Below are 16,684 nucleotides of genomic sequence, written 5' to 3'. Positions count from 1 at the left end.
GATTTTTTTTGGATCAATTTCCCAGTTATAATTTCTTCTGGGGAAAAAAAAAAAAAAACCTGTTAGTCTTGAAGTTTGTTTAATCAAGGCCTAAGTTACCTTCAGAAACTTGGAATTAGCCAGCCTTTCTGTTCTCCACAGTGTAATTTATTTGTTTGAGATTTTAAACCCAGTCCTGTCAAGATTGCTAACTCTGAAAATAATCACAGGTCGAGAAGATTCACCTTTTGTTTTAAGCGTTCGACGCTTTGTGTTATGAGAGGTGAGGTTAGCTCATTCTGCCACAGGACCTCTCTCCTTCAGCCTCAGGGTTTAGATCTTTCTTTCATTTACCATGAATTTGGTAATGGGTTGATTTTTTTTTTTTTTGGTGCTCTCTGTTGTCACCATGCAGGTACTCTCCGTAAATCCCAAAATGTCCTGTAACATTCACCCAAACAAACACGCAAAAGCTTAGATTTGAGAAGACCACCTTTTGTTCTTCTTCCTGATGGTAGGTTCTGGGAAAGTATTTCAAACCCATCAAGAAATGGGAAGCAAAGAGTCTTACTGCAATATAGATCATTTCTGAGAAAGCCACTGCCTTGTGTTCTCTTTTCTTGCTTTGCGATGGAAAAAAAGGAATGTACTTTTTTCCCAATAATGATACTTGTAGAGACATCACTTTCAGCCTTTTCTGTCACTCGGCATTACAAGATGGATATGTGCCTGTCTGCGGATATTACCTTAAGGCCTTGCGTTCTGTAAGAGGCATTGCGTTCCCACCCAGTCAATCCTTTCAAGTCCCCTCTTTGCGGCATGTCTCTTTGCTGGATACCAGTAGTTCTACATGGTCTTGGTGCTGTGAGTGCAAGACATACCTCATGTTAATGTGGTGTCTACTAGTACCTGGACTCTATAATTATAAAGTGAAGTAACTGAGGGACAGCTGCTTTTCCTTGGGAGAGAGCTGCGTATACCGTGATGGCTGAAAACTTCTGGTCATAATCACTGAGACTTCTGTGCTCCAGAAGTGGACTACATGGAGATGGTGCGGATGGGGAACATCTACGCAAGGAAGGTAGGAAGCAGGGCAGGTGCCTGCCATCATAGTGTCTCATTCATTCGTGCTCTGGCTAATGTTCATTTATATTGTTACTAAATGAACAAGAGAATTGACCTGCTAACTGCATACTTCACTGCTAATTAAACGTACATTTACTCAAATTTCAGACTTTATTTATAGAATATTATTAAATATTCTGTGAATATTTTAAATCTGGAGAATTTTGAATCTGAAAAACTGAATATTTCCTTTTGGAGGTATGCAGTATACCTGGCCCCTTTTAATTTCTTACATTAATTAAAACTTGTGCTTTAGGATGTCCTGCTATCCCCCACCCCGAGTGGGACACCATGATGTGTCGCTGGGAAGCACTGCTCCGAGAGAAATGAGAAAGGCGGCTGTTTGTTACACAGCCAGACTGTAATGCTTCTGAGAAATGGAGACAATCCAGATGTAGGCAGAGAAGTTTTGAACCAGCAGTAAATGAAATATTTAACTTTTCTAGTTGAAGGTTTTAATCAGATTTTGCTCTCGTTTAAATCTTTGCATATGATGAAGCTTTGTCTCAACTCTTCATGATAAAAGTTTGGGGATAATGCATAGACATTTGGATTTTAGACAACTTTAAAAGAAGAGGAAATGTGGCATCATTTTTAACTAGCTTTAACATAATTTGTTTCTGAGTAACTTTAAATAACCTGTATGTTTTAGGTCAGATCAGCCCTTGGAAAGATCCTCAGCAGAAACTGATAATTAACTGGCCATACAGTATTTTCTTTTATGTTTTCAGACTTTATATTTACAAGTAGAAACGTATTCTTATGTCCATTTGCTTGTAAGTATAACTGAAAGAAAAAGAGATTATCCCCTTTAATGTGATTTTGTTTGCTTAATTCTGTGTTCTACAGTGAATGTGACCCTCTGTATATACAACATATGAAGCAGACACTGCTTAGCATGCAAAACTGCTAGCATTGTGGAAAACTTTGCCCTTCTTTCTTAGAGGAGAAGACTTAATTTGCGTATCCTAAGGAATAAGGATTTTTTAAAATTACATCTCCTGGCCCAGCACGCCAGACTTTCCTGTGGCAGAAGTACACTGTGGGTCCAGGCCCCAGCATAATTCATTTTTCATTTTAACAGCTGGTTTTTAAACGTGTCATTTTGCAAAACAAGCAAAATCTAATATGAAGATACATCTAGATTGTTTTAAATTCAATTTCCCACCTGCAATACAGTCAAACTTGCCTCTCTACGTGATATTTCACAGGAAATAATGTTCTAAAATATATAAAAAAGCAGCACACCATCCCTACGCTCTATCCTGTAACTTTCTCATGAGACAGTCATTTTCTCAATAAATTGTGAGACTTTTATCCGCAGTGCCGTGGTTATCACTGACTTGAATGGGAATGATTGCGCAGCGCTGAGTTGTGAGGCTGGGGCTCCAGACGTGGCTGCTCATGCTGAATCTGCACACCTCCAGCTCACCCAGCACTCCCAGTTTTCTGTGGTCAGGTGTGGATGGGGGCCCACGTTACATTAGCCAGGTTACCTGTTGAAATAGGTGCTATTGGTATGGTTTTGCATTGGTTACAAGCAGAGAGGTAACGGCTCTTCCGACAAAAAACATGTTTGTGCAAAGTTAACGCTTCAGAAGGGCTTAAATCAAACTTGGGTTAGAGAAGTGGGTTTAGTTTAGACCAATGATTTGTGGTTGGTAAGAGGACTCTTGAACTGTATAGCGCTTATCAAATCATGGCCAAAGGGAAGCAGGGTGCTTGAAACAGTGCTGTATACGTGCTTGTGTAGTACGTGGCTTTATACAATACAAAGTTGGATTTAAAATTAATTTATGCAAGAGTGAAAGTAGGGCCAAATTTGGAAAGGCCTCTCTGTTATGAAAATGCAATTAATCTGTAGTTGAATAAATATCACTGTTAGCGAGTACTTGAATATCAGAATGATTTAATCTGAAAATAATTGAGAATGCACAGCTGAAGTCCATCAGGGGTAGGAATGCAGATTATTCTATTTTGATATTTAGCTGCTTTTTTATGAGGAAGTTCTTGAAATAATGGGATGAGATTTGTTGAACTGATCATTCTTTTGCCCGAAATACTTTGAGACTGGGAGAAACATTCATACGCTTACCAGAGTTCAGAATTGGGCAAGCTTCTGTGAATACATTTTATATATTGTTGATATTTCCTCTTCAGTTTCCCTTAAAAAATGCCAAAAGACAAGATAAAGGGCCTAATATTAAGTTGAACTTTTTCATTTTACATGTTCCTTTGATAGTTTCTGTTTAAAAAAACCACATGTCGTTTACTGACACTTATTTTCTTTCAACGACTTAGATGTTCTGCCTTTTAAAATGGACAATTTCACATTTCAGCAATAGATCAATTGCCACAAATACTAATTTATAAATTTATGAAAGTATGTGTTACATCTATATATTAACAGTATTGTAATGGATATTACCCAGATTTTTAAAATGTACTTATTTAGACTTTAAGGAACTGAATGACAATAAAAACCCCTGTACATGAACGTGGCGTACCCTAGGAATTTTTTATGCTTACTGCTTTCAGGAGTGTCTAGTCAGGTAATGATGGCACCTAACTTCACTTTAGTCATAGTATCTCTCAAAATACTGAGAAAAGCCAGTAATGGCAATTATCATTCATCTCTTCCTCTCACCGCACGGCTCCCAGAATTCAAAGGCACTTCTTTGATGGTTAGAAAGGAAAAACAAAATTGATTATTTTAAACCTCTCTGCAAAAGATATTGCTCTCTTCGCAGTACTGTTTCAAGTGCAATGTCAACTGTGGCTAGCAGTAACTCTGCAGGGAGTGCAGTGATCTTGGGTTTCATATGTAAATTTATGCAAAGGGCTTCTGCAAGCCTAGCATGTGTTGTTCTCCTCAAACACCACGAGGCACTTCGTGCTACTTGATGTGGCAAAGGAAAGAGAGATTCTCTCTGTTTCACACAGCAAGAGGAAAGCCTGCAGAGTGCATGTAAACAAGCAAGAGACCCATGATCCATCATTGTTTTTGAAAGTCAGTAGAACTGGCAATTCTGCTGCAACAAAGTTCTGCCATTTCCATTGATGATTTTTAATGGAGCTCCTCCTTTGGAGGACACAAGGGGTGTTCTGTATGAGTCTCCATATGCTGTGAAAGGATAAAATTAATAACCTAGAAATAATATCATTTTAGGATATTCTTCATCTTGATCAAAATTGTCACTGAGAAAATGAGGATAAGAAGTAAAAAAAAATTCTATCTTGATATTTTTAAGCTTCTTAGTATGTGAAGGCCCACATACCTGTTCATTTATCATCATAGACATCTCATCCACATCTTTTTTCCTTTTCCCGATATATTTGTTTCTCCTCCACTTTCTAATAGCAATAGACTTTTGGTCACTGATTACACTAAAGAGGCATCTATGTGCCTCTGCCTTTCTGTAATAAATTTCCCTTCTGCTTGAAACCTCTCCTGAGGACTGTCTGGGTGTTCCCTTTGCTCTGTTTGGTTGTTTGCATTAACAGCACTCACTCCTCAGTCAGCGCTTTTCCATGTGCCTCATTCTCTTTTGCATTTCCCACCAGGACTTGCTGTCTCCAACTGCATGCTTCTGAGTAGCTGCAGACAGTCCTCGTGTTATAGCTGAAGCTGGTCAGGTCCTAGCACGGACCAGCAATAATTGCAGAGTATTTAATCTTGGACCATAATTTAGAGTGGCTAATTTGAAGAACCCTACATTTTTACAGCACTTCTGATGAGCTCACGTTCTTTCACCTTCATTACAGTATGTGATCAGTCTGTGTTCTGGACCACAGCATCATGTGAAGGAGGAAAGCGCTGACACAGAATTCTCCTGTTATGTTTGTAAAGCGTGTCTTGACTTACACATTCATTACGGACCTCAGCTGCTGGGGTGCCTGAAGGAAAAAGAGCCAGCAAAAGAATTGGAGCTGGGACAGGAATGATCCCTGCTTCCCACAGGCATAAAACATCAGTTATCCTGAGGTGTCTTCTTGGAGCTAGTGGGGTGGGTGCTGATATTGCTGTGTAAGTGGGATTGAGAGAGTTTGGAATGGATTCTTGTAGTTTTGAACCCATAATGTTTTTTAGTAATAGATATTGTATTGCCTGTTTGTTCAAATGCTCACAGGGCACATAGAGCTGGATTAGAGGAGGAGGATGCTTTTCCCCCAGAGCACGCACAGTCAGTATGCTCTCAAAACCTGCGCATTGAACCATAATATCAAGGGATTACAATAGATCAGTAATCATGATAGGTACGGCAAAAATAGCCAAATTCTTACAGCAAGTCATACCAGTTCTGCACAGTGCAAAATTAGGAGTTGTTCATTGACAACTGCTAATAAAGTTGAAGGGTTCTTCTGTAGGAACCAGTAGTGAAGCTCTGAGAGATGATTCTTTCTGCATCAATATCTTGAATTCACCTCACCTCCAGAAGAGCTGGTGACTCTCCAGTTCATGTTTATTTAAAGCTGTAAAAAATGTCACAGGGAGTGAGAATCAGACCCCAGTTGCTTGAGCTCTGGGTGTTTAGTTCCTTTGAAACATAAATGGTCCTTTGTCACTTTGGCTGCGATGCAGAAGTCAAAACTATAAAAGGAAAAAGCTAGTAAAAAAGCAGATGGGGAAACACTGGCAGTGCCTGTAAATAACACTTAATCACCTCTTTTCCCCTACTCTTGATGAAAATAATCATTAAAAATAAACCACTACCCTTTCAAAGTGGTAATCAGTGTAGCTCTGTATTTTTGCCAGGCTAAGTAATTCCATGTCTTTCTAAGAAGATGCTATTTTCATTTGAAACTGGGATGATTTAAGCCTGATATTTCAAAAATGGGTGGTGATTGATTAGTCATCAGTCTAATAATGGACTACATCTGCATTTTTTCCTCCATCTTTATCATATTTTACATAATTCATTTGGCTTAATTGGACATTAAAGTCTTTTTCCCTGTAACGACTACAGCAGATTCACCCGCCCCTGCTTGGATTCTCTTGAGATCCCTCTGCCCTTGCTCAATGCTGCTCAGAAAGCCCCTACGGGATGGGGTGGCACAGGGATGGGACTCTGTCTGCTGTACATGCCCCCTGTTATTTTTTCTGAGTGTAGTTAGTTTTTGCATTACAACAAGGCCTGAGATAATAACTCTCATCAGGTTTCTGATGTGCTTCATGCTGTAAATGTGGGAGGTAATGATTCCTTCTCTTAAAAATGTTCACTTTAACACATAGAAAATGGTGGTAGAGTTAAGTGATTTAGGATGTGTCCCACAGGGAGCATCTTAGAAATACAGATTATTCGAGTCTGTCTCAGTTTGAGGTAGCTGAAGCTGTTCCTGATGTGGCCACTTTGCCTACTGGCACTTAATGGCAAGGAGTTTCTACCACACTTTATGTACACAGAACAAACTCCTTTTACTTAGTTCAGAGACTGGTAACAAGACTTGCAAGACTGGTAACAAGCTCATCAGCCCTTTGTTTTGCCAGAGGTCAACCAGATTCCCCATAGGAATGGAAAGGGAAAATAATTATCAAGCGTCTTTGTAGTTAGCAAGGGGCCTAGAGCTTGAATCTGTTTCCACTGAGGTTGATGAAAATCTTGGTCTAGTCATCATAAGAGTCCCTTAAAATACACTTCATACAGCTACATCTGTTTTGAAAACAAAGGATTTGCAAATTGGTAAACTTGACTGATTTGATTATGAACTTGTCGTAGTGAAAATGAGTTGCCCATTCACTCACTATTTTGCCTTTTTAAAAATATTTGCAAAAGGTCATGAAACAACTACTGACCTGCCCTCAGAATTAAACTCTGAAAAGGGTACTCCTGGGAGGAGTTTATCGCAGTCTAAATTAGGTAAAGCCACTTGTTGTATTTCATATATTATTGATCTTTCAGCATTAAATCCAGAGGTGTGTTCATAAGCAAGAGACATAATTATTCAGATTTTTATTGTTCTTGCTAGTGTGAAACAGCAATTTTCAGGAAATATTTATCTAAAGTGTACTTGGTGATTAGTCCCACTGTTAAATCATTATTAATATTCACAAGAAAAAGTGTATATTTAAAAAAAAGGAAAGAAAGAATCGGATTTTTAAAACTTCCTGGAAATTATCTAAATCTGTTAATTCCTGATGTTATAATTATTTGTGTTACAACACTTTGCAAGTGCCAGCTGAGATTGGGATTATGTTGTATATGGGGTTGAGCATACCCATTTTAATGGGAGATCTTCCGTAATATAAAGATGTTCATTAAGTTGGCAGGGAAGGTAAAGAGTGGAGGGTGGAACTGTAAAGGCAGTTAAAGGACTTGCAGAGTCCTTTAAGTGGAGCCTGGAACAGAACCAGTCTTTGAATCCCGACTAATTGAATCCCTGTATAAATTCTTTAATTACTTAAGCGTGCACACACAAAAAAGTACCAACTTGATTATATAGAATAGGAGGCAAGTCTTACCAGTTTTATGAATCATTCTACACGCTCTTTGATTAGAGGAAGTAATAGAACTGAACTGTGGCTGCTGCAGCGTAAAATGTAGCGTAAATGAAAATCAGTACAACGGAAATCTGCTTTTGCACATTTTCTCCTCGGATCTCATTGTCTTCTCCTTTTAGTTGTAGGAAAATCAGTCAAGCCCTGATGGTCCAGCTTGCTGTTCAGTAAAATATGTCATCAAAAAGACATCATAAAAAAGACTGTAGCGTGGCAAGAAACAAAAAGAAGAAAACAAGAGCATGGCAGACGGCACTTCCATGAATAACTAAAATAATAACTGTAAAAGGAATAAAAAAGCCAAAAGCTCATAGGAGAACTCAAAGTGATTCTGCTTTAAAGCTTTTGAAAATGGCCCATGGCCAGAGGCAAATGAGTTCGTTTAACATATGACTTATCCCTTTCTTTTTCTTTGAATGGCATGTAGCTTCAAATTATCTTTCAGCTTGATTACATTCCTGGTTTATTTGTTCCTATTGAAAAGTTGTTATCCCACATCTCCAGCTCACTTGATTTAGAAAAGGTATGTAATGGAGATCACATGAAGGGAAGAAGTGGTGAAATGTTCTGGCTGGCTCATTAACAAAATCCTTTTGGTATGTTCTTAGTGTAGCAGCTGCCTAGGTATCAGTAATAATTAATGCATTTAAGAATAAGTCTGTGGACAGAGTATGCCAAGGCTGATAAAATACCTGTTCGCATGTGTTGATGTGTTACCATCAGAACCCTGTCTTTTCTTACTTCTGTTTGCAGATGAGGTCTGCTGCCTTTTCATGGAAATGAGGCTCAATATGCTACTGGGCATTGCATTTTATGCACAGTTTGTTTATACTGTGTATCTGGGAGGAAATTGATAAAAAGTCTGCAGACTTGACAGCAAGAATTGGTTGATCTTGCTACTAAGATAGATTGTAAACCCTTCGGAGCAGGACTACCTTGTCTAGCTTATTTACACAGCACCTAGCACGATGGGGTGGTGCTCCCAGCGCGGTGGTGCTCCCAGCGCGGTGCTGCTCTGCAGCACTGCTGCTGTTCAGATAGTTATCTGCAGGGATCAGGGGGGCTTGTCCTTTCTGGTGTGGCCACAAGTCACCTCATGAAAGAGACCTTAAATAACAGGTTAGGGTGGTTCAGTGTGTCTGGTACCTAGCAACGATTTGACTGTGTAAATTCCTGCGGGGGGAGGTTTGCCTACCCTTGTATTTCTTAGGCATCTGTAGTAGAAATGGGAGAAAGTAAATGTGGCAGAGAATAGGATGGCAAGACTGAAAGAGGATGGGGTATGGATCTTCTCCTCTGGTGTGCCAGCTACTGTAGCAAAATTAACTCATAGGAGGAAGAACCTGTGGTAAAAGTAGATCAGATTGTTTTCCTCGTAGTTATGCAACGAGTAACGATCCCTTAATCAGGACCAGTGCGAAGGTCAAAGTCAGCTCTACAGTTGCAGTTGTTTTGTGGCAGGGACTGTCTCTGATCAGTCTTTGCATAATACCCCTTTCAGTGAAGCATTCTTGGTGCTATTATGATCTATTAGCTGGACCATGCTGTTACTTAAGAGAGGAATGTCGTCTTGGAAATCCACGGACACAACTGCTGATGACATAAGAAGGAGTCACAGAGCACCCACTGGAGTGTCTGCTGTAACTACACGGAGTGGGTCATGTAGAGGATTACCCAGATGGGCTGTCCATTGATCTAGTTCAAAATAGCTGAGTTACCAAAGCTGTAATTAAGGAGCATTTATTGAATTGAAGTGAACTGAAGTAGTTTGAAGACAGTCATATTCTAAACGAAAACAAAATCAACCCCCCCAAAAAGGTAATATTCACTAAAATGCCTCTATGGATGGAAAAAATCAGGAGTAAAATCCAAGAATATGTCAAAGTCCTATTAGAGATTATGAAATAATGGGTATAAGGGATACCAGTGATTTCCTGAGTGGACTGTTGATAATGTTGGATATAATCTTTGCAGAAGAAAATGAAAAGAGAGAGGATGGTGAGGTGTAGAGAGCTGGTCCAGAAGCCGAGTACTTACACTGAGGAATGGAGGGATCTTTCTACAAGCACATACTCAGTTCCTCTTCCCTTTACTGGCGTGACAGGTAATGACCTAAGGAGAGGAGGCATCCCACTTGATCATGAGTGTCTCACCCTCCCACTTCGTAGTTGCTGCTGCATGCCAGCTTCACCAAAACCTCTGCTCAGCTGAGATACGCATCTGTAACCTCTCTGAAAGTCAGGTTACAGGAATTTCAGAATGGGCTTCCAGAATTGGTGATGACTTTTGCAAGAGTTGCTTTATAAAAATCAGTGATGGGTACATTCATAGTTAATCCAGACTCCATGCTATCTGAAAAGTGTGGGGAGGAGAGAACTTCAGCTGTTTAGCCCAGAAAATAGTGTCAGAGGGGGGATATGAATGATACTGTAAGTGAAATGCGTCAGGGACAGAGAAGAAGGGAGGAGCATTTCTGGAAAAAAACCCTTGTATTTAACCTAAAAGATATAGGTTGCATGTGAACAAGTACTTTTAAACTCTCACTTATGTGCTGAAAGATCTATAAATGCAAGAACAGGCAGGTTCTAGATCAGCGGCAGGGGATGAATGAGGGAACTGCTGCTAACCTGGAATTCAGTACTTTTATCAAGGCAAGCCTATGAAAGCATTGCTTGTAATAGTCGAAGACTGGATTTGACGACTCTTCCAGTCTCACATCCGTGACGATGCTTTTTTTTTCCAATCCAGTTCAAGCTATGCCACAAGTTGGAGTGTAGCTGTTTTATGTGAGGTTTTTTGCTATTTGTTTCCCAAACGGCCTGCTTGACCTCGTTGTTTGTATAGGCTGAACTTCATGAAAGGAGCCAGATTAAATGAAAGAGAATTAGGTCGTTACAGCTGGTGAGATAGTTAAACAAATAGCTTTTCCATAACGCTCGGCACCACTGTGTTGAGGTGTGATGTAGTTACGGTTACTGAGCTTTTTTGCAAAACAGTGAGTGCTGAGAGCTTATGCATTGCCAGATGAATTCTCCAAGCAATGATTACTTTGTTTCTCGGTGTTACTCTGTATTAGGCCCTGTTACAAGCCAGAATGGAGTTTTGACATTTTAGATCTCCTCCAAATGAACCTAAAGATTTCATTATACTTATACCGTAATAGTGTTTCGCAGGCCATTACTTTCTACTTGAGAAGGCAATGGATATATTCAGATCTTAATTCCTCTATTTGCTAGATAACTCCACAGATTTTCTTGCACGTGTTATTTACGTGAAAGATGTAAAAATTAACTGAATATAAAAAAAGTCATGGATGCAGCATCTGACCCATGTTTTACTGGATTCTCAGTTCCATACCATTGTGATTCTCCTTCAAAACAATATCCTTTAATCTAATCTTACACTCTTGCATAAATTGGAAAAGACATTGACTTTGATAACTCTGAGTGCACACCAGCTGAGCTCATTTGGGGATTTTGAATCTTTATTTAGGCAGTTAAAATGAAAAGTAAATGTTTCTACATCAGTAGCTAGGGGTTTCTTTCTCTTATGGTGGCAGGAATTATCTAAACAAAGTTATGTTTGGGCATCCTTTACTCTGCCTTCCTTGATTTTTGCAGTTGTTCATATGCTACCTATGCAAAATACTTCTGCCACTTCTTTAGTTTTTTTTTTTTTTAATTAATATTGAAGAGAGGAATGGGGGACATAGTCCTGCTATCTTTCCTTGCATAGATAGTCCCTGCATCCGTCTGACTCACTGAAATGATTGATATTGTCCTTAACGTGGCTATTAGTGAATGTACAGCAACGAAGGAGTGTATGTTCTGCTCTAATCTTATGCTTCATATTGAAAACATGAGTAGACAAATTAAAAATCAGGGCTAAAGGGCCATTTCTGTGTCTCTGTGAGAAGAAAAGGTGTAATCACAAGCCGTGTTCTTAGGGGACACAGGTATCAGAATTCAAAAAAATAACCTGTTTTCTGTTTTTTACTTACAGTTTCTCCTGAACTGTTCTCTTTAAAAGCCATATTGTATTGTTGCCATTCAAGTCAACATAGTTGTTAAGAGGCTGTGATAACCTTACGTATAATAACTTACATTTATTTAAATATGTACAGTTACTATGTCTGGCATCAATGGGTATCCAGCCCTGTGTCATACGCTTTCTTCTTTGCAAAAGTACAGAAGCAATGCCTTTATTTTGTTTCCAACATTGACAGGGTGATACGGTTGCTTCCTGTGACTCTTCTGGTGTGATGAAGCTCTGGGACTTTTGGCAGTCAGTCCCCATTTTATCCGTAGATGCAGGCCCACATCCTGCCAACCAGGTCGTCTTTGATCACTCTGGTAGGATTCTAAAACAACTTTTTCTATCCAAGACGTGTTTTATTTTGAAATCTCTCTAATCTCTCTCTGGTTCTGAAGCCAGATAGTATGTGCAAAACAGCATAGATGCGTTAATTTTGAAGAACAGATGCCTGATTGTACCAATGATCAATACACTTGTTTCCTATTGACTAGATTGGCAAATTGGACTAATGGTCCATTTATATAAATTGAAAAATGTGCAATAACAAAAAGTGCAATTAATTACAGAAATATTACATAAAATACAGAAATGATCACTGGGAGTAAAAAACGTAGCAAGATTACCTATGTTCTAGTGATGTTTATTCTCCATTACTGTTTGTTTTTTTATTTGCTAATTCTGTAGTTGCATTTCGTAACCAATCTTGCTAAGTCCCCTTATAATTGCCTCAGAACTTCATTATGTTGACAGGGCTGCTTACTATGCACAAAGAATTGAAGTAACCAGTTATTTTTCATCATCAACCATGTATTACCATGTCAGCAGTATTATGAGTGAATATGCATTTTCATTTGAAGAGGGACTTTTGTAAAACATTTTTTTGTTTTAAAACCAATATTAATCTTAATTGCAAAGCACAGACAAGCATTCATGTTGCAGCACAGAATTAGATCCTAGCTTAGGAAATCGTTCTTACTCAAAGGTAGTACAATATGATACGATACAATACAATAATGTCTAATGTAATATATATATATATAAGTATATTGAAAAATATGTATGCATTTGCACTATGTTACGTGCATAAAATATAATACTTCAATAGAATATGAGAGATAATTAAAGAATCAAACAAAAATAATAGTATGATTTTTTTGTCATAATGACCCACATACTGTGGAACGCATAATATCGATATATTGAGTCACTTGGCAGAAAACCTTGCCGTCAAATTCTATAGTATTTGTATAGTGATTTCACAGATCTCTCTGCTGTACCATTAAATAAGGTATTTTCATTGCCAAGGGAAAAAAATGCATTGACACTGTCCATTTTTGACAGCTTCCCAAAGACAAATTTAACCGCTATGCTATTTGTGTGTGTAATTTGGAATAAGAGCTCTTTTTTTCTTCAGGAGGATTTGAAAAAGTTTTGCATTTTTGTTTCTGAAGTATAATGTTGGGTCATTTGCAAAGGAATCACATCCCTGAAAAATGCAGTAGCAATATTTCTAGCCAGATGGGAACTTTCCAGTAGAAAGGTTATCATCTTCAGGTAATCTAAATGGGCAAAATTTTCCATGATTTGGATAAAATCCAAAATTTTCTCTGCAGGAGTAACCACACAACAGAGATATCAAATTGGGATGGATGATCACAATGAGGCATAATGCAACAGGATGCAATCGCACCTAGCTAAGGATAGGAAAATACCTAGCTAAAAGAGACTACTGCAATTCCTGTTGTTTGAAGAGAGATACTGCCTGCGTCGCCGACGGAGGGACAGAGGGCGAGGCATACCGGCCACGATCCACACGCACACGGACCGAAAAGGCAGTGCCTATTCTGAATCGGTACCTTGTGGAGGTACAAGCATACTGATATCTGTTTGTTATGGAGCAGTATTTGATTTACTTGATGAGTGGCTGGAAGGAAAGTGTTTTCTGTGCTGCATCATGGCGGGGAATGGTGTGGTACTGTTTAGCAAACCTGGCATTGCTTGGGTGCAGCTGGTTTGGTTACTGTTAGCAATGCAGTGGGAGACCCAGTCTGAGGTGAGTATCTCTGGGACCCTGGGTTTATGGATGTTTAACTCATGCTGACACTATGTTATCATAGCTTTTTTTGCTAATACTGGAGTTGCCAAGCTAGCTAAACCAGAATTAGCCTAAGTAATCCTAAAATGGACCTTGATACATCAAGAGAGGCTCAATGATGTGCTTGGCTTGCAACAGCAGAGGGCTAGGTAAAATGAACCAGCAGGTTCCTGCATTGTTTGTCTAAACAGGAATTGTTTTTTAACAATGTATTCATGGATTTGGTCAATCTAAACTATTCAGTCAGTCATTTGAGTGGAGTTAACTAAAAATAATAACCACATTGACAGTCAAACAGTCAGAATACTCTAAAACAAAAATAAATGGTGGTGGCAGAATATATCCTATGTTTAACAGCCTGTGGGGCATGGGACATCTGTCTCATTTGGGACCTGTCTCTGTGGAGAAGCTTGGGTGGATTTTTCTGACCTTATCAAAGTGTGGCTTAATTTCCAGCTGTATCCCTCAGTACCTGGTGACGTTATACCACCTAGTATAAAATACTTGACTGCAGTAATAGTCATAGACACAGGAAACAAATTGTCCAGCATCTTACAGGTGGATTTAATTGCTAGATTACAGAGCCATGGTTGAGCAGTTTTTTTCTTCTGCCCAGTAATTGTTTAAATTCTAGCGAATAATGATAGAAGGGGTTTATGAAAAGTTTGGCAGTATCAGCAAATGAGATTGTAGTCAGAGATAGTAAGGCCCCAACTAATGGAAGATTTTTGTTGGGATTTCCTTTGTATTGTTTTCAAGTAATTATTACTGCAAATGCGATGTAGACTAAAACATCTTACCTTTTGTTTTAAAGTGGTACTATCTTCTATTGGAGTGACATTCACTGGATGGGAGTTGCTTAACAAAGAGCTAGTACCAAGAATGAGTTTGTAAGTTCCTGAAATTCTCCTGATGGCGTTATTGCAGATGGTCCTTTCTAACTCTAGTGATCCGAACGCTATTCATGGCATAAATGCTTGACCATAAAGCCATTTTCTGCTTTATGAGAGCCACACTCAGGTCTTAAATGAGTTAATGATAAAAGTTGTGTATAAATCTTTCTGCTTTAGCTACGCTCTGCCTTAGCTTTTCTTTAACTCAGCTTAAGAGGCGGGCTTTTTGATATGGCCTACTTGTGAATGAGAAGAAATTAATAACATGATTAATTACCATTGTACCTTATGTGGATTTTCTTCTTTCCCCCACTCTTTCTGAAGCTAGCTCATGGTCTTGCAATGAGAGGTGGTTATGGAGCTGGCCGGGACTCAGCCCACTGGGGGCAATGATCTTCAATATTATGCTTAATACCAGAAATGCAAAGGAATATGTCCTTTGAATTCTGCATGCTGTAAATGATCTCAGGGAGGGGACCAATTATGGTTACTGTGCAAGATGGACCACAATGTAACTGATTTTTTTAACTAAATTCACATTTATTTGTTCATATGCACGTTAACTACCGTCTCCATGTGCTTATGTTCTTGTGTAGCATTCATGAATTCCTTAAACACCCTCTTGTCATCACCTTTTGTGTTTCCAGTTGCTGTTTAGAAAATGTACTTAATACAATTAATCACAACACAACATTGCATATGTAAGAGTTAGAGAAGCTGCAGAGGATTCTAGTTTATATGCTAAGACGTATTTATTATTATCATAGCGTTAAAACAAACAAACCAAACAAACCCCACTACAACAGGAACAGTCCACAATCAGTACCAGTTAAAATAAGGCAAACAATATTTGGAAAAATACAGTGCTATATTTTGAGATCTGGAGATACAATGAGGTGTTATCATTTAATCTGCTTCCATCCAAGCTGGGCAGTGTTGCTCTCAGTGTTGAAGAGGTGTGAAGGGTTTGTGATTCTTCTGCCAGAGCATGAATAAACAGTCTCACAATGCCTCTGAACACCTCAAAGGGCAATATGTACCTCTTTTATGTAGAGGGAATGTATATTAAAAGAATATAAAGGTTGTAAATTAATGTGAAAGTTGAGAAATGCTGGAATCAAGATTACTCTGTGATGTAAGTGGTTTATTTTAGGAGATAGGAATTCTGGGGGTGCAGGAGACACATTGTTTTAGGAAGTGGCTGTCGACAGACGGTACCGCTTTCAACCATGTTGGGGTCAGGGTAACTGCTCAGCTACCTAAAAGTAATAATTTGCAATTAATTTGCTTAACTACAGCATCACATGACATTACACAGGATCATTTACATGAGACAGCTGTTAGTCCAGTGGGCGACAGAATTGTTTGCTGCTCAGTCTTGAGTTGGTTTTGGTGTTAAATAGTGGTCTAAAGAATTTGTGTCTGTATATTATCCACCCTTTACTGAATAGAGAATTATATTGATGGGATTTTCTGGGATGCCATTGCTGAAGTGTCTTCAATATTTGCACTAGACATTATTTGGGCTATTCCTGATAATGTTAAAGCCACAGGCGATCTGCACAGACCTCATGAGGGATGGAGGCACGGAGATTAAACCTCAGATTGTTAGAATTTCTGCAGGTATTGAGTCTTCAGGTAAAGTCACAGAATTACAGTTTTTGGATTCCTTATCTGGTAACATTTTCTATGCTAAGAACAGAGCTGGCAGAAATAATCCTTGTAAATTGAGGAAAAAAGTTGAGAAGCATAAAGTCTGTTTCTGCATTCATATGTGCCTAATTGAGTATGTATTCTATTTCTTAAAAGAAACATAAATAATACTGATGTATTATATGGCAGTCGCATTCATTCAGAGGTCTGATCTTGCAGTGAGGTGCCCGCTCAATTTTCTCTTTGATTTTTTCAATTTTGGTTGGTATATTGGCTGCAAAGACAAGCTGGTATTGAGGTGCTGGGTGTTTGTCTTTTCTCCTTCTTTCTTTCTTTCCTTCACATTTTTGGTTAATTCATACAACTTACGTGGCACTGAGTAGATAAAGCTTCATCTTGGCAGGGTGG

The 16,684-nt window shown here is 38.7% G+C and overlaps 1 protein-coding gene across 1 annotated transcript in view; it reads left to right on the top strand.

Moving 5' to 3' along the window:
* The window catches only part of SPAG16 (sperm associated antigen 16), a gene marked incomplete at both ends in the record, with an annotated part of 412,526 nt that overhangs the window by 294,869 nt on the left and 100,973 nt on the right, over window positions 1-16,684 (top strand). Inside the window, 1 exon segment of the mRNA XM_082311439.1 lies at window positions 11,826-11,952. Within this exon segment, the coding sequence (XP_082167565.1) occupies window positions 11,826-11,952 (127 nt within the window).

This window comes from Platalea leucorodia (assembly GCF_965183815.1).
Source record: "Platalea leucorodia genome assembly, chromosome: 5".
Classification (NCBI taxonomy): Eukaryota; Metazoa; Chordata; class Aves; order Pelecaniformes; family Threskiornithidae; genus Platalea; species Platalea leucorodia.
This window is presented reverse-complemented; position numbering and strand designations above follow the sequence as displayed.